Source organism: Mycetomoellerius zeteki, unplaced genomic scaffold (genome assembly GCF_001594055.1).
Source record: "Mycetomoellerius zeteki isolate Tzet28-1 unplaced genomic scaffold, Tzet1.0 scaffold96, whole genome shotgun sequence".
NCBI classification, from domain to species: Eukaryota; Metazoa; Arthropoda; class Insecta; order Hymenoptera; family Formicidae; genus Mycetomoellerius; species Mycetomoellerius zeteki.
The window spans coordinates 1,844,705-1,872,242 of NW_017257999.1; the positions used below are offsets into that span (position 1 = coordinate 1,844,705).

A 27,538-nucleotide genomic window follows, 5' to 3' on the forward strand; every position below is an offset into this window, starting at 1 on the left:
CCGCCGTCGTCGTCATCGCCACCGTCGTTTTGCAAATCCGCAATTTGCGTGTATTAACCACCCCGGCGAGGGAAAGAACGTTCTATAAACGCGCGACGGACGCCGAGATCGCGGCACGGTCTTCGCGACGGGCGAGGTTCGACCCCGGCCCGGCAGCCGACGACGGCCTTTTTGTGGTTATGGCCGCAGCAGACGCGCCGGTCGGCCATTGCTGCCCGGCTCCGTGATACGCCTCCTTTCTCGCAACGGCGGCCGCCCGGAAGAATCTCGCGAGTCGCCGCGCGGCGTCTTCTCGCCTCGCGATCTCGCCTCGTCTCGGCCACGTATCGTCGCTCCGCTCATCCGTCTCCATCGCAGACCTCGTTATTTAGCCTCCCGCGCGGATTACCGCGGCGACGGTGACGATCCTGCGACGGCACGCACGGACTCGCCGTCGTTTCCAGGAAGCGTTATGATTCATTTCCACTTCGGCGAGCTGATTGACCGACCGATCAGTGACGACGGTGAATCGCGCGTCACCGCGGCGTGAGATCGCGCTTTTATGTCTGGGAGATTGCATTTTCTCGCTCCGTCTTTCTCCGCCTCTCTCGCTCGCTCTCTCTCTCGCTCTCTCTTCCCCCCTCTCTCCCTCCCTCTCTCTTTCTCTATCTCTTTCTCTCTGTCTCTTTCTCTCCGTCTCTATCTGTGTCTCCTCTTCCCTTTTGCCTTTTCGAACGTTGCATTGCATCCGATTGCAACCGGTGTCACTCTCACCGAGTTCGGTTCTTGCATCCATGAAGATGCAAGTCTCGTGTTATAGGGCTATTTCTATAAATATTTTAAATTCAAGTTAACTGGGATTTCGGTTCTCGGCTTCGTCTCTTTTTAGCTCCGTCCAGAAGGAGATAATCTCGATTTACTTCAACGCGAGCGCGTGCGACGTCCAGGGAGAGACTCGAAACGCGCCGAAATTCTCGAAACATTTGCCGAAATTACCGTAAAGCATTCCGAAGATACCTCCGGACGTCGCGACGATCGCCTTGATAAAACGACGTAAAAGGTAACGGCTCGCCGCGAAAGAATGACGGTGACTCAATTCGAGTAATCATAACATTGTAATGGCGCTTTTGCAGCCTTGTGGATTTATTTATTTATTTATTTACCTATATTTTCTATCATTTCTCGTTAGGAAAAAACATCGATTGTGCGCGCGCACGTGACACGCTCTACTTGGTTAAATCGAGTATATATATCGTGTGTTAACCTACGTAGAAGAGGAGGATGATGCGTGGCCGTTATTAAAAATATAATAAATAAATAATGAAAAGGTGTATTCTGAAGGTCTTCAGATCTCCTGGATTATTTTCTCCAAGTTCATCTTTTGTATGAGTTTAAAGAGAGCCAGCAAACACTAATTGAAAGGAACATAACATCAATGTTATAATTTCACTTAGGCCCTGTTTTTCATTTTCTGGTTAACTCGTAGTTGGATTGATGATAATATAAAAATTGTATTTTTCTATCTTAAAATTGTATGATTAATCACTAAACTGATAATTTTATAATGACTTTTAAGGTACCATTACAAAACCATTAGTTTACTGACCATAGAAAAACACATTTTTTACATTATCATCAAGTTAAATGAGGTTAAGCTTGAACCACAATTAAAAAGATAATGAAAAACTAGACCTCAACAATATAAATGTAATATAACACACACACACACATATATATATATAATAATTGCATTGTTCAAATAAAATTGTAACATTGGCTGTGTCCAGCAAAAAAAGTAGTTTTGCAATTGTCATAAGATTCTTTATTATAATTGGTTATACATTTAGATCCAGTGAGAAACCAAGAATAAAACCTGAGACACAATTGAAAAGCACAAACAAGAAACAGAAAATGACAGATTTCAACCTGTGTACTAGAATACATGGTTCCTGATAGATTGAGATCTGTTATTACCTGTTTCTATTTTTTTCAATTGTGCATAGACTTAAGAACCAATCATATTAAAGAATTCTACAACAGTTGCAAAGCTGCTTTTTTTGCTGAACCCAATTATTGATGTTACATTACTTTTGATGTCACACTGAGAAAAATTTTTGGTTGAAAATAAATAATTCAGAAAATTCTAATCATATCAATCAGAGAATTCTGATTATCTCAATTAGAATTATAATTCAATCAGAATTCCAATTAATATAATCAAACTTTTTCCAATGCCTTACTATTGATGTTATATTAACATTGATGTGTTACTTTTAGTTGGTGTTTACTGGAGAGTTAACGAGTTTTAATGTAATGATAAATAATATCATGTTTCATGGAACGTCACTGCGAAAGGAATTGACGTCGCGAGTGGGATCGAAGAGACGAGATCATTAAGTATTGAGCGTCGTCCTCAAGAAAAAGCCGCGTGTTTTATTTTGGGTGGGCGCTTCGAATCACGTGCTATCGGCAACCACTTTTATTCGAATCTCACTCAGTGGTTCCCACCGGGATCGTCGACAGATCGCTGGCAATCGTCTCACGTTATCTCGATGATCTGCTCAATCGATGCGTCGCAATCTACGGAAATCGGTGGCAATCAATTTTCATCGACATCGAGAAATGGCAGGCTTTCCTTTCGGTTACACCACGTTATATTCACCGCTTGAAACGAACATGTATACTTGAACGTTTGGAATGGAAGAGAAAGATAAATTGTAGGGATTTAATTCGTAATCTATATTTATTGCAGCCGAAAAATCACGTTGATTTATACATTAATTGAGAATCTCCGGAATCTCATCTTTCAAGAAATTCAAGCCAAAATATTTCTTCGTAATTGATTATATTGATCACATGTCTCGTAGTTTTAAATGACGATCATTATTTGAAAGTACGTTCTACGAATATTTTCACGGAGCCACGATTTTGCCAAACACAAAGTTAAAATTAAGGTCTAATTATATAATTAATTCATTGAATTAACGTTGCTAATTATTTCACACTTAATTTAATTGACGCTTTCTTTCTGTAACTGTTGTGATAGGCAATGATTTAACAAAAGCTCCATCAATAATAAACAAATCAATAACATAACGATGCTTAACAAAAATGCTATCATTAAATATACTCTGAAAAAAGGAACTTATTTTATTTTAATATATCTATTATTAAAGAATTGTTTTCGCCATGTATTGTATACTCTCTAAAACTGAGTAGGTAAATCTGATTCTAAAGAGTAAAATCCTATTCTTTTAAAGATTGAAAATTGAACTACTCTTTTTCGAGACTGGTTCAGTTTTCATTCTTTAGAGTGAAATTCCACTTCAAAGAATTTAAAAAGTAGTTGAGACCGAAAACAGAAATAGGGTTTTCAACGCTAACAAATACTTTTCCTTTTGTTGTGTCAAAACGGAACTTTTTCCGTTGACACTGACACTAAAGCCCGACTATTTCTCTACGTGACTTCGTCGACGCGGATTCGGTAAGCGTGAGATTGACGCAATGAGGGACAGCCCGAAGTTGCGAAATGCAGGCGAGCGACGATAGCGGAAGCATCCAGTTAATATCGCAAAAAGTTGCAACTTCGCGCAACGAGGATGGCTCGCGTTCCTTTATCAAAACCACTTGCAACTCGCGTAGATATAAATAAGACCGTAACTCGATGCTCTTATCGCGCCATATCGCTACCTCATCGTTCTTCGTTAGTGCGATTAAGCACGACCTTAACCCTCTCGCGGGTTCGCCTCCGCGGCACCCTTTTGCCGACCGTCCTCCCACGAAGGAATTTACATACCCATGGAAATAATTATAGAGCGACTTGTCGAGTGACGTGGTAGATGGCTTGTCTCAACCATGTAAAAATTTATTATTCGTGTACGAGGTGTCTCAACAACGTCAACTCATGATTGTCGTAACGTTGGACTCAATGGATTTGAAGTCGATTCTTTCGTGGTAAAAATAATAATTTTGAACTATAAGCGTTCGAAAACGCAACTTGAATCTACGAGCACAAAATGTTCTTTAATTAATTTTAAATAGAATTTACTTATAAAATTTTGAATAATTATTATAAAAGTATATGTGGAATGAAAAGGGTTTCTTCGACGATTTTCCAATTTTTTGTATTTTCCAAAAATAATTACGTATGTATTTTCATAATTTACAACATAATGGAACGTGTGAGGAAGTATTGAAACTCTCGAAATTTAGAAAGAAAAATGTATATCGAATGTACACTCGAATTTTTAATCTTTTTCTGTTAGTCATTTTTTCTGAAACGTTTATCTCGGCATTGTCGGTGAGAAGAGTCGGCTCTCGCAAAACTGTCCCCTTCTCCGATCTGTTAACTCCCCTCTGGTATCCTCTTGCACCTCGCCGCGCCTCGACGATGACAGTGAACTAGAGAGAGGCGCGATGCACGGCACAGTGGTGCGCCAGTAGCTACGGGAGAGGGAAAAATTCAATGAGCCTGTAAGGAGGTCGGTTATTTTCTTGCGGGCCAGAGAGAGAGAGAGAGAGAGAGAGAGCACTCTCAAAGTTCACTGACGTCTCGTGGCGGTGACGGCGGTCGGTTGATTAAACTCTTTACCGTCACGTCAGTCTTCCTCTTATCTTGTCATCCCTCAAAGCAGCGTTTCTTCGTGATCGATCTTTACCAGTCGAAAATTAGAAAAAAGAGCGCGAATCGTCAGATAGATATTAGCTACGCTTTGCAAAATCTGAAGTCTTTATCAAATTATTTACAGAGATTGCGAATTGGAGATATAATTTATATTATAATTTTATCTGTTAAATAACTTCAGTTTATATTGTCAACAAATATTTTCTGTAAATGGCCAGATAGTAAAATTTTAGGTTTTGTGACCCAAGAGAATGTTTTATATATATATGTATATAATAAGAGAGAATATTAGATATAACAAAAGAAAAAACAAATTTCTGCAAATTTTTTATTGGTAAAATTTAAAATATAATAATTATGCGAATCGTAATTTGTCGATTTCTGATCGTGTAATCTTTTCTATAAGGTGAAAAAGTGAAAATTTTATCATTGAAGGTAATGGAGAAATTTGTCACTCTTATAATGTTTTCACTCTAGGAAAAAAATTACATGGTCACTGCCCTGGTCTACAGTGCATTTTCTCGATCGAGTTTTATAGCGTTTTCCATTGGGAAAACTAATGCAACACTTGTGCAATTGAGTGCAAATCGGTTTACATTTTCGGTGTTAATAAATAATTTAATCTTTTAAAGGTTATGAGGTTATTGTGACAACAAAGAATAATTAAAAGGATTAAATTATCAAACTGAAAATATGTGAATTGATTTGCATTCAATTGCACTCAGTGTACATCAGTGTTACACTAGTTTTTCCAGGAAAACTGGAACAGAAATACTGGAAAATGCTTTAATTAATTTCCAATTTGCAATCCTCACTCTCCAATGTGCGTTGTTTGATACGAATTTAAGTACATGTATATTTCCCCTAATTAAATGTAGAAAGCTGAGGAAAGCACATAGATTTATTGATGAATCATCCTCTGCCTGACCTTATGTGCAGCTTGCGCTAAGGGGTGCAATACGCCCCAGAAGAGGGAGCCCCTTTTAACCGGCGTCCCCTGTCGCCACCCCGTTAGGATATCGACCCAGGAATTGCATCCTCTGCGTTCTCGCCGGCTACCCTCCAATCGTTGCGTTTCTCGCAGGACTCCCATTCGCACTCCGATTCATATCCGCTACGTTCCTTCGGTCATGTGGAACGAGCGGCGATACATTAGTACGGGTGTCTGCTATCGAGGACGTCCGTATTTGAGCCTCACGCCATAATTAACGATCACGAATCCGCATCGCGAATATTCATTTGCTTCCGCGAAATTCGAGCTGACGCTATGCAACGTCATTTTAACGAGACTGAACGTCACTCAATAATTGAATAGCCACGAGGAATCTCGTACCAAAAATGTCCGCAATTTGGATGTAACTTCGATAATCATTCAAATTTTTAATATAATATTTATTATAATTAGAAGACGCAATAATTTTTATCTCTAATCGAATGCTGTAACTTTCAAAATATGAAAATATAGATGTTTGTACGACACGACAGATCAAGTGGTCACCCTTTGAGTGCCAATTTCACTTTCATACATTTGCCAAAACTGAGGGAAAATTTGTAGCGATATGAAACAGATTTGTGTAGATACACTGAAAGAAAAATGATGTAACAACAGCATTATTTTGATTGAAAATTTTTTTAATTTATAACAATATTAATGAAACAAATAAAATTGTGTCTAAACAAGAGCATGATATATTTGTCAAATTAAAATATTTATTTTATAATGAATATATAATTTGTTAAATATGTCATGCTCGACAAAATTATTTTCAATTAAAATAATGCCGTTGATATAACCTTTTTTTCAGTGTAGAATGATTTGACTTGACAAAAAACGACTTTAAAAAAAGAATTTCTTATAGCTTTTTTGATGTTCGATAGGATCATCAAAGTATTTGGTCACAAATTTGAAATTGATTCGAAACGATCATTCTCTTTTATAAGTTTAGATATTTTTATTGAACGGGCGCGATACAATTTAAAGTTGAGATTGCAAGATTTGAGAATGGTAGAAGTATTCTGGCTGTTTCCTTTAGTCCATTTATGTCCTAATACCAAGGTAATCCAGCGCGGTCGTATTTCACGAATTTCCACGGTGCGGAGAGAAAAGACGACCGCTGAAAGTTCGTAGCGCGCGGCACGTGCCTGAGAGCCAGAGGATAACTTTAGAAGTGGATCGTCGGATCTCTTTTAGCGTTGGGATTCACGCGTGGGAAGAATTTATTTCGGTAGCGCGTCCCCCACGTATTTTGCCCGCGAAATGGGCTTAAACGGCCCGACTGACACGGCAGCGCGCGACGTATGCCGATTGCTGAATGCCGATGTTATCATGTTGACGCGAGGTGGTCCTACTGAGCCAATCAACCTGACCATTGTAGGGCGACAGTCAATCGGACGATGAAATTCATGCAATTTTGTGTTCAATTCATCACTGCTAGATGTCAACGAATATATTCGTGATTCTATATATTTAATCCCTTTCGTACTAAAACAACGTTCGAGTGAAATAAAATATTATCCGATAAAAAAATCCGATAAGAAAACTCAGTTTTCCCTAAATTGATAAGAAGGTATAAAATACACGCGATAATACAGCAATACGTTAACCTTGTTTTTTTTTTCTCGCTTTCTCACCATAATAATTTATATTGTTTACATTTGTTTTATTAGGCATCTGGAGTGACAGTCGCGGACGTTTGCAAGACAACGTACGAGGAGATAAAGAAAGACAAAAAGCACCGATATGTGATTTTCTACATCAAAGACGAAAGGCAGATAGATGTCGAAGTTATCGGACCTCGCGACGCGGCTTATGACGCTTTCCTCGAGGATTTACAGAAGGGCGGCAGCGGGGAATGCCGTTATGGCCTGTTTGACTTTGAATATACCCATCAATGTCAGGGTACTTCCGAGGTGATTATCTGACTATATCTATTTTCGTATAAACTAATGATATGTACTTTAAAAGTATTGTTAGAGCTATCCGGTAACAAATATTTTTTTAAAAGTATATCATTGTGTTATTCTTTTCTTAGGCATCCAAGAAACAGAAATTATTCCTGATGTCGTGGTGTCCCGACACGGCCAAGGTTAAGAAGAAGATGTTGTACTCGAGTTCCTTCGATGCTTTGAAAAAGTCGCTGGTCGGTGTGCAAAAGTATATACAGGCGACAGACTTGTCGGAGGCATCTGAGGAGGCTGTCGAGGAGAAACTTCGAGCTACTGACAGGAATTAGGAGTATTCCAGCAAAACCCAAAACCACTATTACGAGATAAGAAAAAAGAAAATCAAGTGGAATACAGTACATCGCGAATTAACTTCCCAGAAACAAAAAAAAACAATAATGCTCTATACTGTCGTTGCATCGAGGGTTCACGTTTTTACACATTTTTCACTTTTAAACGAGACCGATTATTAAGTATTTTGCGCTACATATGTTTAGTCATCATGGAAGCGAATATTATAGCAAAAGTAAACAGAAATGGGAAAAAAGGAAGAAAAAAAAGCAAAGGGCAAGCATCCCTTTTCATACTGCGGACGTTGTGTGAATCTGTCTAATATTAATATTATACTATATTATTATATAATTATAAGATAATTGTACAAGAATACAAAATAATTTACAACCAGTCAAGCAGTAAGATCCAGAATTATTACACTTTTTTTCTCACTGACTGTACAACATTTAAATTAAATTCATTTCATTATGACTCCTTATGATGTCCTGTCAGTAAAACCTATTGTATTCTCAACATTTTTGCACGTTTATTTCGACACCGAGACTATTTGCGAAAGGTACGGGTAAGAAAATTATGAGAAAAACAGAACGAAAAGTATTGGCCGATAATGCAGCATTCGTAGCAACTAGCCGAGACAAATTCTACGTAAAGCAAAATTTCTGCAATTAGTCTCGACTGACGATATTATTTCTACTTTCCAAGTGGTAAAAGGCAAGTTCCGAACTACGCAACAGAGTTACCGACGAAATTAGTTCGCAAATTATTAATACTTATTTTATATCGCTTTAATTATACAAATTATTCGCACAATTACGGTAAAAATTTAAAGATGAATTCACAAAACAGTAAAAATTTATACTCTAATTTTTTTTACGTTATATGACTAATGGATTTTTCAGAGTGAAGTAACCAACCGTGTACAAATGATACTGTAATCTTCGTTAATGAAAGTGATTCATTGATGCGCAAACATGACTGATAACGATAATATTTAACAATAGCCGTATCATATACGCATAAATTACAACAATCTACTTTATAATCTCCACATTTTATACAACATTAGTTAAATCTATCGCGTGTTATGATTAAAATACATAGCGTACTTAATATCAATGACAAGACCTGCTCTTGATTATAAATCGATCCGCTTGCATCCGTTGTCAGAAGATAATGCTGCGATATTGATGAGAGCTGTACGACTGCAAACAGATAACGTAAGTTATTAATCTTTAACAATTACTAATTATTTTTTATTTCTTAAAACTTTTAATTTTTTTCCTCTATAATCTCGCATATATTTTACGAATCATAATTCTGCTTAAGAATAATGTAAAATGATATATTTATCACGATATTCTTTTCTATAAAATTTTAACAATTCTCTTTAAAACAAACTTATTTAATTTTAATTATATAAGTTCAATATTTGAATAGATGTGATTTTTGAATATATTGGGACATGTATGTCCCATTAGACATAAGAGAGTTAAACTCAGTTAAAAAAATAAGTAACAATTTATTTTTATAATTGTCGATTGAAAAGATAATTTTTGAATTTTCGAGATGTTAAGTAATAAGGTAGGAAAATTCTAACAATCATTTTTGTATTTAAGCCAAAATAAATAAGATTACAATATAAAAAAAAAGTTTCAATATAGTGTTTAGTAGATTGAGGATACAAGAGGGATTAAGATTAATTCTTACCAATTAGTTAAAAGAAGAAAGATTGAAATAGAACCGTCAGATTTACCTGCTATCCTATTCTGCTCTTGATCACCATCCATCTCGGAATTTTCGTTAGAATCGACAGCTGCAACGTGCAAAATAGGACACGATATACTATCACATACGATCCGAGTTTCCTCTCACGGACGTATCTTTCCTCGCAATCGCTATGTCGCGCGCGAGCGCGAAATAGAGGGAACGAGAGGTAAGAGGCAGCGGATATATGCGAACGACTTATCTTTATTACTTACGAGCTCCTTCGGTGTGAAAGCGCAGTATCTCCGAAGGGTGGCTCCATCCGTAACGATTTCTGGACAAAACGACCGCCTCGTAATAGGTTGCCGCGTCCAATCCCGTCAGATTGAAGGAGCGAACGTGCACCGGGCTGATGTCACTGCCACCAGCAGGGATATACAATTATTCAAAAAATAGATTCGTAAAAATCTTCGATCACGCTGAAATCGATTTTTAAAGGGCACTGAAACGCGATCCATAAGAGGGAACGAGAGGCTATAAATCTGTTCGATATAATATTATATTGTTTTATTATATAGTTATAAGATTATTGCACAAGAATGCAAAATTTACAAGTCAAACAGTAAGAACAGAATAATTATACATATTTTTTCTCATTGGCGGTAAGGTATTTAAATTAAATTAATTTCATTATGATTCAGGGTTGGATAGTGCTAAATTAAAAAGATAAAAGTTAAGTTAAAAAGTAAAAAAATTAATTAATTTTAACTTAATTTAGTTACATTTTAGACTCTTTTTAACTTAATTTAGTTATATTTTATCGGTAACTATTAACTTTTAATTTAATTTTTTTTTTAAGTTAATCCTCGGGCACAATACGAGAGGATAATGAGTATATAATTTAGTAATTGTATAATCGTTACTTGTGAACAAAAATAACCAGGTTCTTTAATAAATATGCTGTGAGAAAGGAAAAATACGAAAAATTATGTATAATGATCAAATTTTTTCTCTTTTTTTTTGGTTGTTCGGATCAAATTTAACTTTTAATTTTTCAATTTTTTTATCAACTTAACTTTTAATTCAATTAATTTCATTATGGATTAACTTGTATTTTAATTAAGATAAATTTTCGAGGCTGTTTACTTTAACTTAGTTAAAAAAAAAAAGGTTAACTTATCCAACCCTGCTGATATTTTGTTAGAAAAACTTATTACATTCCCAACATTTTTTACATTTTCTGTAAATTATTTCGAGGCCAAGACGATTTGAAAAAAAAACACGATAAAATGAAGGAAATGAATTACCTCTCAAAAGAAAGAAAAAAATATTAGCTGATAAAACAGCTTTCAATCTTCGTAGAGCGCGTCGAGACAACCCAACAAATATTTTGTTACTTCAATATTCTGCATCTCGCTCTGCACTTCCGGCATCTCTTTATCGCCTTATTGCGGATTCAGACAACGGTTAAAGCAAGAAACGTATTTTATGACTGAAGATTCTAGTAATAAGCCGTCGGGCATTGCCTTTTGTTCAATTATTCCTGCGAGCCCTTGCATGCGCGGCAGCCATCAGAATCGTAACGCGAACAACACACGAAAACCACGGACTGGATCCCACGCCTCATTTAAGAGAGGACGAAATGTCGATTTTGAAACATCGATTTAATTCACACCGATTTTCCCAAGATTTCGTGAAACGGGGCTCCTTATAGATTAACAGCTATAAACGAATTCTCACCTTGTATCTTCGAAACAAAAACTGATATTCGATGATAGGACTGTAACTGTCGACGACCCAGATAAAGTTATACGACGTGCTAGATGCGCTGCCAGATTCTTTCTTGAACACTGCTGGATTCGCGATCTGCGATAATTCGATGATCTTCTCAGTGATTCCCATGGAATTTGATGCTCTGCATGTATAGGAACCGGAATCGTTTGACGTTACGTATCTTATCAATAGACTGTAATTATTCTCGTTGTTGTACTTCACTATCCGCGACGTGTAATTTATTGTCTTGTTGTTGAAATACCATTCAACCTAAAGGAAAAGAGATGAGTTCAAAATTCTCATAATTTATCGAAACGTTTTACAATTTCTTATGATATTGGTAACGTTATTCCACTCGAATCTGTGGTAACGCGATTCTCCCTGACTCGTTTGGTCCTTTTTTTTGCGAGGAAGTAAAAAAAAGTACAGTAAGTCACGTGCCTGACGAATCGATTTGTCACGTGCGACTAGCTTTAAAGGATCACGGTGAGAAATTGCTTGGTAGATATAGGAGGGTCTGTTTCATTTAGTTACCGAGCGTGAAGAACTCGTTGAAATCTAAAAGATGAGTTGCCGTATTGCTAGAAAAATATTTCGTGTTTGTATTGGACGTTGAAACCCGCCGATCGATCGTATCGCTTCGTTATTGTGGACGTAAGAGGGAACATTTTTATCGTATATTAAAGTTTCGGAATTTGGGACGGGAGCGTAAAAATTTATTTTTACAATATATTATACGCGAGAGTTATCGGACCCCTGTTTTATCTTTTCAAAGTATTCTACGTTGTTTTGTAATTAATAAGGGTGCGGAGATTATTCGACCGAGATAATTAGTAACCACGTGTATACAATTTCGCATTGGCCTCGAGAGAGGACAGAAAGAGAGAGAGAGAGAAAGAAGAGAGAGACGAGGTCTTCATTCTTGCAGAAGTAAATTCCATTCGCGTCCATTTTTCGACTTGCTTCCCAGCGAGAAATGATAAAATGCTTCAAAGCATCTTATTTTATCAATCGAATTATCTTATTTTATCAATCGATTTATCAATCGAAAGAAAGAATTTTATTAATTAACCAATAAAAAATGTTTCAAGGCATTTGTAGTATCATGTTGATCCTCAGAAGTATATCGTAGAGAGATACGTCTACAGCCACGACTGGTTTCCGGTGCGAAGTTCGCTCGCGTACTTGTGATGTAATTAAAAGTCCGATTACGGGACTATGCCGAAGTGACTTGCACGCGCGCGCACTTTCTTTGTAAGTTACGTCGTTAATTATTGTTCGAACCATTAATTAACGCGCAATTGCGCGCCATTGACGCAGTTTTAGAGAAAAGCAGCCTCACCTTCGCCTCGGGCCAGGCGGACACCGTGCAATCCAGCGTTACTCGTATCCCCGGATATGCATGCACCCATGGTTTCTTCACGTAAATCTCCGGCTTATCTGCGTAGATACTCAATGTACATACAGCATTAAAAGATTACTTTACCTGAGAATATATGTATAGTCATCTGGAGTGTTTATATACCTATGCCAGCGCGGCGAAAAAATGTGAATTGTAAGATATTATTTTGTATGGATATTGTTTAACATATCTTCTTTCTTTTTTAATAACTATGTTTTTCAAATTTTTAAATATGTAATTCCACCGAAAATCCACAATTAAAAAAGCGTTAATAAGCTTAATATATTTTACGTGCTTATTCTGTTTAATATTTATTTGATTTCTATTTACTTTTCTCAGGAAATTGTGATTAAATTTATATGTTCTCGAATAAATCGGGAAACGATAATATACAATATGTTGTTAATAATAGTAATTTCAATTTAATTGGAGTGTAAAAATACTCCGTGAGCGTTTATATATAAAAAAAATAAGATGACTACTCTCAGAGATTCGATTGCGATAATATTCACTCGAGTTAATTGACTTAGGCTCATTTTTACAAAACTATATTAACTTGAATCTCGGTTTAATTTATTCTTTATCTTTTTATAATTCTATAATAGAGAGGGAAAGATAAAAAGTAAGTTAAACTGAAATTAAAGTTAAACTATATTCGTAGAAACGGGCATCAGGGTAACTCCAGTCAAACTCCGATTAACTTAATCAGCGATTAATTCAATTGACAGAATCGCTTAGAGCAAAATTTCAAACTATATGATTCGTTATATCCGATCTATATCTAATCTTTTTCCTTATTAGATTAAATGAGAAATTAATAATTAATTCTATCCGCGTTAACAATATAGGACAGATATTGTTTGATAAGATTGTTAATAGACTATCAAAGTTCAGGTCAAAGTCACTCTAGTTATTTAATCATACGTTAAAGCACACACATGTATACATACAATCGTGTTGTTTACGTCTTTAAAGCAGCACTTCTGAGATACATGTAAGGCTCGTTTTGATATTGCAAAAGCGAAAGGATTGTTAGTGGATTACAAGGTTGATTAACATCTGCAAAACACTCGTAGCAACTGTACAATCGGTAATAATTGGCTCGCTCATGCGTTTGATTGGAGTACTAAAGGAAGCAATCTGCGGCAATTTCTTAATTGTGCTGCTACGTGGCGCGAAGGAGGATAGGGCGCGATTTGCATGATCGTTTCGGTGCGGTCGTAATTAAACTCGATTAATCGCGGGTGCTCCCGAAACGAAGCTCCGTAAAGCCCGTATTACAGCTAATAATGAAGTCACCCAGAGTACATAGATACACATGGTTCAAGTAGGAAGCTGACGTTATTTGTCGTCATTTTGACGTCAAAATAACGACAAATAACGTCAGTTTGCCTGCAGAAAATACATAGGGACTCACATCTGATACGTAGGTCTATATGCGCCTCCGCCGGTTCACCGATTCCGTTATTGGCGACACAGGTATACCTGCCGGAAAGATTTCGATTGTCGGCGGAAAATCTCAGGACCGCTCGAATATCCCTGAATGGGATTTCCCTGCCCTGCGAAGAAGAAGAGGAAAACCACGCTTTATCACCCGCGACAACGCCATCACTCCAATTTAAATTGACTTATGATCCGATCAAGAGAAATCTCACGAACGGACATCCGCGTCGAGTTTCATTCTTTTTCCGTTCTTTCATATTTTTTTTTTCCTTCTCATCAAACGTTTCCCATCAACGTGGGAACGTTTGACGCGGATATCGCGTAATATCGTTGGTATATAGGTAATGGTATATATCAAATAGCCCAGGAATATCGATTACCTTCGTCCTCCAACTTATGATGGGGGCCGGTACACCCTTTGCCACGCATTGCATTATCACTTCCTCGTTTAGATCGACCTCCAGCTCGCCGCTCTCCGGCACCGTCTCCACGCAGGGTGGATCTGAGGGGATTGAAGCGCGAACGAATAAATAAATCTCCCTTATATACGCGTTTGTAAGTCGACTTTACATCGTTTACATCACGTTTAAGCAAAATTCAGATCCCCGCCTTGACAGACGAGGGGTCTCAGTGGAATCGGTAGAAGTCAAACGGTTGGAAGCGATCGTATAGATAGTAGGACGCCGCAAGAAGACGGATAGACGTTTCAGTTAGAATTCGCAAAGAACTCTTGAATCCTTTCGACACGTCGATCCGCCTCGATGTACAAGAGACAGATTTTACCCCTTGGGACATTACACGGGGGACGCTTATGGTGGAGTATATCCATGCTGCAATGTACTCACACATCACTTCGATCTCGTGTACTTGCGTGACGTGTCCCCACGGAGATGGTCGGATTGCCTGGCACACATACGGCCCGCTATCCTCCCGCTGCACGTGGTGGACCCGCAGGCTGCCGTTGCTGTACAGGGTGATTCGTTCGGACGACTGCTGCTCTTGCCCGAAGCTGCTTTCGGCCAGAAGGATCTCGTCCCGCCACCATCTCACCCTAGTTTGCGCGTCTACAGGAGCAGAAATAACTACCTTTTTCCGTATACTTGAACAAATCCCCGCCCGCGCCTAAAGTCTACAATGAGATTTTAGTCTCGAAACACAATAGATATAGAGCGGTATTCATAGTCCGTTCTTATTTTAAGACTGTTTTAAATAATGTCTCAAGATACTAATATAGCCCTCTGATTGACTTATGACATCAAGACTATACTTAAGACAGTCTTAAATATAAGAATCAACTATGAATACCGGGTACAGTAAACCTTAAGCCGTAACCAATCCGAGTATTATTCTCACATCCGACTGCATGATTGATTAATTCCTTAAGGCTTAAGGCTTATCACACCTATTATATTTCGGGACTTAAGGCTTAAAGCTTAAGTTTTACGTCTTAAAATCTCATTGTAGATGCCACTTAAGTCCGAAGCCTAAAACCAACATTCGGACTCAACACACGTAGTATTTTTAGTACCTGCTAACAAGGGGTGAAAAAACAAACCTCAGTAGAAAGGTTTTTGTCTCTTTTTCTTTTTAACAAACAAGGTAAACCAACTGACACGCAAAAAGAAAACAGAGAGAGAATGGAATGAATATGCAAAAATATAAAATATCAACGTTCGTCTTAATGAAGCAAGATTTTAACAAGACTCATAACGACTCATTTATAATGCTCCCGGCGATACAAAGCTCAGCTTACGGCAGTTGCACGGAAATACACCCTTTTCCACGTGCCACTTTATCCTAATTTTGCACGCCGGCATAGGTAGGAATAACGACGTTTCAAAAGACACCCCGCGTTTGTTATCGCGTGGGTTGAGATTGCGGGTTCGGGTCTGTGGAGTGTTAAGGCAATTTCGTAAATGGCAGTAATTCTACACCAGCGCGTACGTGCGCGCACACTTGACGAAATGAGAATGAAGAAAGTGGTACGAACGGAGAGACGGACAATTAATCTTTTCGCGAAGAAACGTGAAGCGCATAAAATCGATCATTAACAAATATACCTTCCACGTAGCAAGGCAGCAAGACTGTCTCGTTCTCGTAAGTTTGTACCGTAGTTGGGTGACCGTCGCGGTTTGTTGCAGCTTGAACTTCTGTAATACACACATATACACATATATATATACACATATAGATATGTACCACAAGTACAACATAATAATAACTAAATTATCATTTAACGACGCCGCGGCAAAGTGGTCGCCGCATTGCGAAATCGCGTTCGCGCCTCCGTGCAAGACTTAATCGTACTGTTTTTTTCTCTTTCCTTCGATTCTCGACACGCAAAATTCTCCCTCGCGTTTATCTCGCACGCGCACGGTGAGTGCGCGGGATTTATTTTCGCAACCCTCGAGCATGCACGCGCACTGGAGATCCATTTCTTTCTTTATGATCGATCGCCACAGCGGTCGTGCCGGCCGCTGGCTTGCATATATAACAGGTCAGCCTTGCGAAAGCGAAACTACAGCGCAATTATGCCTTTGCTCACGCACTTGCGGAAGTACGTCGGGGGTGAGCGAATCGATTGCCGAAGTTGCGTGCGTCTGACGTGGGTAAGCAAACAAGGCACAGTTTTACAATGCCCGTCCCTGCATGACCATTACACGGTTTTCCCTCTCGAAAAAAATCGATCCTCGTACGGAAATATGGCTATAATTACGCCGCCGCCATAAAGAGATATTTCAGTCCGATTAACTCGTGTGGTTTCGATCACGAGAAAACTGGGTTGCCCGAACATGTTCTTTGTTATCGCGACGATTATCTAAAGTAGGAAAAACAATAAAGTGAAAATTAAATCAATTTCATTCATATTCGCGTAAATGTCGCATGGAGGCCGCATGGGGCAAAGGAGATTTTAAGAAATGAATATTTTCTCGTCTCTCAAGGATCTCTATAATACAGGCAATTCATTTTTCTCCCTCTTAATCCGCTTGCAAATTCTGAAACTCTGAAGGAGTTATTTTTAACAACTCGAATACGTCAGCGAAAATATTCCTCCGAGCACAAGATAGCTGGAGCAGAGAGAGGCGCGTTCTAGTTTTTTTTATCACCCTTCCGACTCAATTCTTCGAACACGGATACTTGTGCAAAATGCGTGCGAGAATAACAAAACGTTATATTCCTGAAACTTATGAACGATCGAGAATTCTGATAATTTTCTCACTTTTCTTCTTTCTAAAACAACACGACATTTTCTACCAGACGTTTTCAACTTTTCGTGTCACACGAACCCTGCAACACTGGGCAACAAAATTTTACTCTTTTTTGTATCGCGAATGTGAATAGTCAGTTCCGATGTATTTTTGCCCGCTGAATCCATTGTCCAAATTTGGTCGCTACAATTTTAAGAAAAATGGCATCAAAAAGATAAAAAGTGACAATTTCGGGGGTTTTTATAACGTAGTACCGGCACCAAATTTTACTTCTAAATTTCGTCGAAAAAAACTATTCATACTCGTATTGCAAAATATGGTGATCTCACTTAATTCTTACATTTAAACTCGGATTTTTTAAACTTTCAATTAACATAACATGAAAACTACAGCCAGTATTTATAATTTCGTTCTTATTTTAAGACCGTTTTAAGCAATGTTTTAAGATGTTAATACAACCCTCTGATTGATTGTGACATCTTAAGACTGTATACTTAAGATGATCTTGAATATAAGAATCGACTACGAGAACACCGACCTAAGATTCAATTTTTATTGACATACTCATTATCAGCGTCATGAAATTACCAAAAATTAATTGACAATTTTGATGCAGGAAACGATTTCAACGTTGATCAGTATAATCACTAATATTTCATACGATACCTGTCATACAGAGTATCCAAACAAGAAGCAGCATCTCTCAAGGATAATTACGCGCGCGTTATAAATGTAAATGTTTCGAAAATGTCCACGGAAAATTCGTGTCAAAATCACATTGAAAAAAGACGTTCTTTCTTATGCACGTGATTCCTTCGGTCCTTCACGAGACACTGATCTCACTTTAAGATGCGATTCCGCACGATCTTAAACACACACGCACGCACCGACACGCACACGCACATGTATCATCGCACGTAATTATGACCACTTGTCCATTGCACGAATCAGAAGGAGGTACTCATGCCACATACAGTCGAAGCCAACCAACGATTCTCGTTAATTATGTTTCACCTTCGGTGAGTGTCAGTTAAAATATTTATGAGAGTTGACTGACAATCAGCTAATTATTATTGGTGTTAAAAATAATCAATATAAAGAGATTACCTCCGTTATAAAATGTATCAATAAATAAATTTGACGCGCTACGTATAAATTAAATTATGTCAATTTGAATAAAACATTTCGAACGAACGATCGGAACAATTTTACGAAGTATCGGACGGTGGTTCACGCTAAACTGACGCTTCCCCGAATGAGAGCGTAAGATTTGAGAACCATCGTCTTCTGTTGCAAAGCGGCAACGTTACTATAGGGGCATAGGGTGTCCACCCACGAACACCAAAGGCATTCTTCTATAATTTGTTCAATTTACGCACGGACACGCACCGTGTATAGAACCATTCGCCGGAGTTATCCATTAGACCGTTAATCCAATAAGCGATTCGCCGCTTCAACGCTTCTTAGATCATTGTGACAGCTTCCTTCGTGTGTCCCTTCCTTCACACACAAATACATTGTATAAATAAAAAAAGAAATGAAAGTGGTCGCCAGTTTCAAATAACGCTGCTGTAATTCTGTCACTTTTATGTTTTTTGCCATTTCATATTTTCCACCGTCACAAACGATTTTATTTTTAAGTCACATATCCGACATTATATCCCATATATAATATGTATCTTCGTGCTGGCGCGAAAAAGTGCACATTCTCATCCATTATTACTGAATTATTTCCCGGACGAATCGTTTGCCCCCGAGGCGGAAGTAGCAATAAACGGTTAACGCTTTATCGCCAGCTTTTAACTTTTTCCCGACGTCCGTCGTTGGGTATCTACAATTCAAAAATCTGAATACTTTATACAGCACTATGAAACCTTTATGCATAAACGCGCGCGAGCCGATCTTTTTATGGATGTCTGCACGCCAGATTCATTCGATCAGCTTCTCCTCGTTTGCGAATGAAAAGAGACGATTTGAGTGATGGCTCCTTGGATACGTTATAAATAATTGTACGATAATGTATGTATATCTATACAGATATATGTACATCGCACGAGTAATGAACAATAAATATTACGTATCCATGATGAATAATAAATCGCTAAATTAAAACTTGATATTATCTCATATCGTCTTCATAATTGATTTTTAATTTGATTCGAGTAATAAAGGCCGCGCACAGGCAAATTTTCCTTCGTTAGATTTATCGCTGAGAAAAAAAGAACGTTATATGATACATTTACAACTGTGTTTTGCTCGACACCTTCTTCTCATTTCGGCGATCTCATCTCACGCGATTAATTAAGCATAGAAAAATGTGACGACACGATGCCTTATATCGCCGGTTCTTGAAGATGGCCTCTCGCTTTTAACAACGAGGATGAAGGATGAAGTTTAACAGAACGAAGATGCCGCTCGAAGGGAAAGTAATCCTCCTCGAGCTGCGCGCCCGTTATGTTCGTGCGAATCTATGTGTACTTAATCCAAGTCGAGAAGAAGGTGCTCTCGAAAGCGGTTCTCAATTATCTGATGCATCCATTAAAGCGCCGACGAGGATCCTCTTAAATAGATTTTCAAAGGAATCCACCAGGACAGCCGAGCTTTTGGCGCGCTCTCAATCGTGATGGATCGCCGATATATTTTTCACATTGGTTGCCGACTCCTGACTCGCCTTACAACCGTATTCGTAAGACTGCGATACTTTTAAGTCGAGAATTTCACGTGATTTATTTTCGAGCAAAAATTCTTTGCAAAGAAAAATATATAAATTATTGTAGAGAGAAAATTCGTTCGCTCTGAATTCCTTTGATGTATATCTTTTAATGTAATGTAATAAAATACATTATTATACTCTGTACATTAAAATATATGTATTATATTTTAGCTGTAATAATAAATTATTTTATTATTTGTTCGTTTGATCTTTCTATAAATTTTATTATATTTGTGTTGTAATTTCGAGCTAGGAAATATTTATATTATTATTTTATTTACTTATTAATTTAATATATACGAATGTTTAAAAAGATATTTGAATACATGGCATCTTTTAGAAAATAGCACGTTCAATAGATAGTCGAGACTGTGTTCTTTAAAATTCATCGCCAGTGTTAAAAATCTATAGCACGTAACGTAAATTATAGATTTTCAGCGCTGGTAGTAAATTTAGGAACATCACAGTCAAAATGAGAAATTAAAAGGGAACGATCTCTGACAAGAATGTTTTTTTGTTATTGTTCGCACGAACAAAGAAAATTACGTGGCAGTCGCGTATTCACGCCGCGCTAGCTAAAAAGTTGTAACTTAATTGGCGCTAATTCACCGAAGCACCGGTCTCGCCGTTCCAATGATCGTGCCTTCCTCTCCGGTTAAATTGTATTTACGGTGATCTCATAAGACAATACCATCGAGCGGAAGTGAGAGGTCGCGGTTAGTATATTTCTCTTGAAAAATAAAGTTTATTTTTCTCGCGCTAATTGTCGGTCGTCTTGGTGCATCGTTGCTCACTTTAGTCTTTTCGTTCTTTCAAAGAAGAAGACGATAATAAATTAATAAAGATAATTAAGTAAAACAAAATAGAATTGATTTATACACGCTCGTCAATTAGAAGACATTATCTGCTATATATTAAAAGAAGCATTTATTTTTCTATCTGATGACGTGTCCATAGTTCGGTGAATTCTTATGAGCGGGACATTTTTGAGGCATTCGAGGTAATCCCAGCCTCGAATATAGTTCGAAGGGAGAAAGATGAAGCTTATTTAACGAGATAGGGGAGAAATCCGTTGCTGCCATAAACATGAGACACGTCTAATGTCGGAGTCAGTCTTCGAATGTATGAGAGAATGATGATTAGTTTAGGATATAATTTACGGTCGCGAGAGCCGGGTCTTCTGGGAAATGTTGGAGCAGATTAGGGGCAAGGGTATCGACCAACGGCTACGGTTATCCGTGAGTTTACCCCAGTTTTCGAGTCAGACGCTCCAAGATTGTCTATGGTCCGCGGATTCAAAGACAGACGAAGAAGCTTTAGCGGAGCTAATGCTTTAAATTATTAAGTCGGTCCTTTGTGTTTGCGTAAAAGCAGTCTAAGTCGTCTTTGCTGCACTTGCTTCAATACAAACATTCTAGCTCGATGTCGGTTGCTAAAAATTCCTCTGCGCTTCTCGTATTCGTGCGACTCAATTCGATTTGATGACACATGCGTGTCGAGCGTGGCAAGAAAATCGTGACGAAAAAAAATGAGCTTAAACGATTATAATTGTTTTCGCTTGTATGCCTCGACGCATTTCGATGGCGAACGATTTTATCGCACGTCGTCTCAGACCGTAATGGCAATTCGGAATAATTGGAGCAGCACAACACCGCATTGTAAATTGCGTTATACACACTACGGCGGACTGATTAAACGGCCCACGAAATAGCCCCCAAATGCTGACCAATGTTGTAGAGAGAGTGATTGCGTTTCATTAGTTTCATTAAACTCGCTAATATTGTTACCTTCAAATCCGATAACGGTATATACAGGGTGTTTCCAAATTAAATGGCAAAACTTCGGGAGCGTGTAGAGGAGTAAAAAACTAAGAAAAAAAGTCCTATAGACATATGCTCCTTTTTGCTTTGTTTCGCAGGAAATCACGAAAAAAGAAAAAAATATATTTAATTTATTATTTTAATTATTTTATTTATAAACTTTTTAATGAAGATTTTGTTCGAAATGTGCACCTCTTGCAGCAATACAAGCATTGCATCTGTCAAACACGGCTCTTGTAGCAGCCACGCCTTTAAAGCATTACCGTTGCAGAAACCGTATACAAAAACCATATCAGCATATTCACTATTAGAATACGTACGCGGCATATTGCAAAAGACAAAATTCATCTACTGTTAAAGGCTTTCAAAGAGCGACTGACAAATTCATAACAGAAAGTGGAAAATGTAATCAAATATGTCGGTGCTAGATATGGCAAGAAATGTAAACATTTTTTTTCGATTTCTCTGAAACGGAGCAAAAACGAGCATATGTCTATAGGACTTTTTTTCTTAGTTTTTTACTCCTCTACACGCTCCCGAAGTTTTGCGATTTAATTTGGAAACACCCTGTATAAGCAAATTATATGTATCTCGGTACTTTTTCTTAAATCACTCTTCGCAAATAAAAATAAGCTATTACGTAGTAAGAAACTGTATAACGGCAATATCTATAATTACAAAATGTATCTCTTTGAATCGTGTATTTCACCCGTTTATTTTACATTTATTTATTTATTCAACGATATACTTTTTTCACCTTTATTAATCGCGAATTACGGTTGATTTCCCATTTATTCCGAGTCTTCGAGAAGAAACTGAAGGCATCGATAATTGTAGAACATTTTATTGTGTACGAGTTCTACGCGATTTTATTTTCGAAATCATATTTTTCTCTGGAATAGAATTCGGATAGAGTGCATATATCGCTAATAGCGAAATCCAATTACCGAGCGCCATAACAATTACACATTCGGAAAACAGTTTGGCTTCGCGAGATCCACGAAATTCTCGCTACAACTTCTGCCTCATTTCCGGCGGTCGTCCAGCGCAATCCGCAGTTGCTTACCATTGATTCTTCGCATTTGCGATTCCTCCTCGAGGGAATGATTTTCCCTTAACAGAGATTCTATTTTCTCATTATGAAGAATCTCATTATCTACAAGCGATATACATGGTTTTCCTTCCATTCGTAAAAGTGGGCCAATTTGATTGATTGGTAACGATAATTTATTCTTGCAAAATTGAAAATCCAATATATTATACTCCGACAGCTTATTTTTTTGTTGAGTAGTAAAAAAAAGAATTTTGGTAACCTTTCTTTGAGAAAGTACGCGCACTTCCGACGAATCAATGAAATTCCAGTATCGAGGATGGTATGTGGTTGAATTTAGCGAGATGCATTTACACGATAAATTGTAGAGTTACATTTTTGAAGCGAAAAAATCAGGAAACTTAATGAAAGCAAAAAAAAAATGAGGAATTTTCATCATTGTGTTCAGTATTGTCCCGGAATTCATTAAAAGTGATGGAGAAAGAATAAATAAAATCCGAACGGAGATTATAATAATCTCGCGAGTAGTAATATGATAAGGTACGCTCGATTGCATAAATTCGCGAGGAAATGCTCAGATATTTTGGTTGCATAATAAATGGAATGGTAATTTCAAAGTACGTGCTCAATTTTCAGCGAAGACTTGTCGATCGTAAAAATTTCTATTCTTACTGTCAAATTGACTAATTAATATGTACATATATTTCATATTATGCAGCAAGAATTATGTATTTCAGGCCATTTACTGAAATTAAGAAACAAACCAATCATTTCCATAAATTCAATCTTTTAATTTTATTTATAAATTCAATAAAAGGACTCCATATTTTTCATGCATTTAATATAATTTATTGCATGCACAAATAAAATAAACTATTCTTATAAAGATGCTATAAAGATCTTATCAGCATTAAAGATTATTAAATTGTTTGTCAATTTAATAAATAACATTACTACTCTCTGTTCTGCTCATGATTGTATTTCAGGACCGAAAAAGATTTTTTGGCATGTAATTTGCAGAATCAAATATATGCATATAAATTCACACAGAAATATTTAAGCACTAAGATTCGCTTAGACCGAATATGAGATTTCTCTTATTTAATTAGATTTATTCTAATCGGTTCAAATTCGGGTCTCATAATAAAATAGAAATTCAACTTATAAAAGTGACTGTCTTGTCTCTCAATTTTCGTCAGTAAATGTAAACGGTCTGAGGTAACCAATTCAAATAAGATATCGGACCGTCCTGTCCTGCGGTTTCGCGCGTATCAAATATCAATATTGTTTCAGCATCAGAGTTCAGATTGCGGAGTGCGAAAGTAACGCTGGGCAGAATCTGCGGCCAAGGTCATATACAGCCAATGAGATAATTTGTGGCATGTAGCAGGAATATCGATAACCACCCCTGCTTGCGTCCCCCGTCGATGATCTCTCGGACGCAATTCGAATGTTCGCGTTCGGTAATTAATGTCAGATAACCGTTTAATATATTTTGAGGCTAATTCTGCTGTCCGCGCTTTCGTTCGAATTCATGTCATCTGGTTAACGGCGAAAAGCCAGTTTCGGAAGATGTCTGAAAGGTGATATAAATAAATAAGTAATGTAAATAAAAATAGTACATGACAATACGTATTATGTAAGTTATTATGTACATTCAATAATTTTCAGTATGCGATATGCATGAGACAGATGTACATAACTCGCAAAATTATTATTGGATCCCGTTCAATAATCGAAAATGTCAACATTTATTTATGCAGATTTATTGCAGCATATACAAGAGAGATCTTCAGTTTTCATTATTAGAACGAGGAATGGAAATAGAACGGTAATGACGCAATACAGAGATGGATATGCGTATATACATCGTACCCAGCGAGAAGTAAGATAACCGTGAGATATGTCAGCGAATATCTTCGTCATGTCGCTTATCCACCGCATGTTAATGACACTTCCTGAAACTACGAATATTGTTACAGTGTCATCGCAATGAAATAGTATAATGCAATCCGCCGCCGGTTATGTACATAATCTGCAAACCGATACTTACTTACGACTTCAGAACTGTAATAATAACGATTACACCGAGAGCGCGTCTCTGCAACAAATCCACCTCCGTTTAAATTCCCTTCGATATTATTCGTACATGACACAGGTCTCTCGATTATCGCGAAACGTTCGATATCTCGGGGTCACTCGAAGATCTCATTACGTTTTTACGCGTGTCGCGAACATATATGCAAATCCACGGTGTTCGTGTATAATAAACCACTAGAATATAAACGCGGAGAGTGCAATGAGCTATAATGTTCTAGGAAAGAGGTTGCCCTCCCCTCCCGTCTAGGAAAAAAAAAGAACTGAGCTCTTTGCGCAATGTACTCTCTGCGATAAGCCAGCGACATAAAACTGAAATTTACGGGTCTATAATTCTCTGTGAGAGAAAGAGAGAGGCCGAAGAGGCGCGTCGCGTTTGTAATCCGTTTAGAATCGGCTCGTTCGTCACAGAAACTAACGATTTCTCTACGACAGGATTGTTAAAAAGGCAGTTAGGAGTTGTCACGAACATGCTGGTTGCGGTAGATAAACCTAAAGTGTTTCCACCGCAGCCGCAGGTAGCCAGAGAAAGAGGAAAACAAAGAAGAAAATACAATTATTGCAATGGTATAAAATCAAACTCCGTGAAATCTTACTTGTGTATAGAAGTAACTTCAGTTACTTCGTATCAGAAAATAAATAGCCTCGTCATTCTAATAACTAATCCTATCTCCAAAGGAAAATCACGGAGTATCCCCCTGGTGGATTATCCACGGCCATTCGAGAGAATCCCTGTTCTTATACATCGTTCCCGGATAGTTCTTTCATGGGACGCCTCAGCAAATTGAATCGTCCGGTGATCGTACCTAGGTGCCATTGTTAAGAAGCAGTTTGAGAAGGCGCTATCGTATTGAGAACCATCGTATTCGGAGCGGAATAACTCGCCGAGTACGACTCTGAGAAAGTTTGAAATTTTTCACGAAATTTCGATCGCTCTTATTTCTTAAGAATACGACGTGTTGCTCAGCCAGCCAAGAAGATTCGATCGAACTTCGAAAATAGCTTCCGTCGTACTTGACTTATTTTACGATCATTACCGTCAGCCGTTGTGCCCTCGCGATGCCGTTGTACACCACGTCGCACTTTGTCTGAGAATTGCCTCGTTAGTGTAGACCGTAGTCCGGCAAAATCCCTTCATCTCTCCGCTTTTCTTGCGCGAGGCCGCGAATGCGTGCATCGCGCGAATCGTATATCGCATATACAAACTATTATATATACCGGACCCGCCCTCTCGAAAATGTGTGTGAGTATAAGTCTTGGTGGAAAATTTACGAGGAAGGCAGCCGTCTGTCTCGCAAGCATTTAATTTTCAACGTCAGGCATCCCGGCGGCCGAGCCTTAAATTTAATTTCTTAAGGTAATCGATGGTTCGGGCACACCCTACGATCTGTCACACGGAGAAACGAAAGAAAAGGGACAGGATCCGGCGAGGGTGGAAGCAACGCTGCAAGGGAAAAGTGCAAGACGAAGGAGAATAAAAAAGGAGGAGGAGACGAGAGTAAATAAAAAGTAAAGTCGCGTCGGATGGTCGGTATCGTAAACAGAATAGACTATTTCTCTGTATAGATATACAGAAATAAATACGTCATCAAACGTACTCTACACTGTTAAATTTATAATATCAAATTATACCCAATTTGTGTTATTTTTAATTTTCTGTAAGTCTCGCCACTCTGCTTCTCTAATGTATTGTTAATTTAATTAAAACAATGGAGTTAAATAATTTGACTGAAAATTGAGAATATATATTGAATTTGACTCAAATTTAATTTACTATTCACTAAATGCATACATTAATATAAACGTTATTTTGAAATTACGTTACTTTGAAACTAACTACAGAAATGGATTAATTTAGACTTCTTTAGAATTCTTGACACATGAAGAAATAAAAATAATAAAATATCATTTAACTCAAGGAATTAAGTTGTCATTGCTCCTTTGATATTCAACAGTATAAGATAGGATATTCTTTTAGAAGAATTATTATGTGTACATCTCTCTCTCTCTCTCTCTCTCTCTCTCAGAAAGTGCAAGCAGTCACGCAGATTAAAATAAAACAAAGAAAATTACAAATGAAGCAATGATGCAGACTAGAAGTATAATTACAGCTAAAAATAAAATGACACGAAGCAAAAATAAACCCGAGCATTAGACGCCAACACAAAAAAAGAAAGTATTTTATAATTAATTAGTTTGGAAAGAAGAATAATGTTTACATACATTTCAGATTTAAACGATTCGATAAAATGAAACTTGAGAATGAGATTTATATCTTGATGACATTAAGTCTCAATTATCGGTAGCAGAAATAATCTACACGTAGCACGATGTAATAGTATATGTAAGTCGTTTGAGCGATGAGACACTCTTATCTAAATGATAATGGAAATATTCTCGGAAGGTACTCTCTCAGAGAGAAAACAAAAAAACTAGGTGTAGTATGAAAGAAGAGAATGGCAGACAAAGAAGCGGCAAAGCGGTTT

At 37.6% G+C, this 27,538-nt stretch overlaps 2 protein-coding genes across 2 annotated transcripts in view; one reads left to right on the top strand and one right to left on the bottom strand.

Moving 5' to 3' along the window:
- Positions 1–7,892, top strand: part of tsr (Cofilin/actin-depolymerizing factor homolog tsr) — a gene marked incomplete at its 5' end in the record, with an annotated part of 8,550 nt that extends 658 nt beyond the window's left edge. The window contains 2 exons of the mRNA XM_018460627.1: positions 7,271–7,513; positions 7,636–7,892. Coding sequence (XP_018316129.1) covers positions 7,271–7,513; positions 7,636–7,836 — 444 coding nt within the window. The remainder of the gene's footprint in view (positions 1–7,270; positions 7,514–7,635) is intronic.
- Positions 7,893–8,692: 800 nt separating this feature from the next.
- LOC108730747 (neurotrimin) lies at positions 8,693–16,349 on the bottom strand. The gene is given in 9 exon segments (XM_073512054.1): positions 8,693–9,042; positions 9,594–9,653; positions 9,820–10,012; positions 11,285–11,587; positions 12,660–12,757; positions 14,137–14,278; positions 14,543–14,664; positions 15,008–15,226; positions 16,223–16,349. Coding segments are annotated over 9 exon segments (1,404 nt in total). The 3' UTR covers positions 8,693–8,902.
- Positions 16,350–27,538: the final 11,189 nt, after the last annotated feature.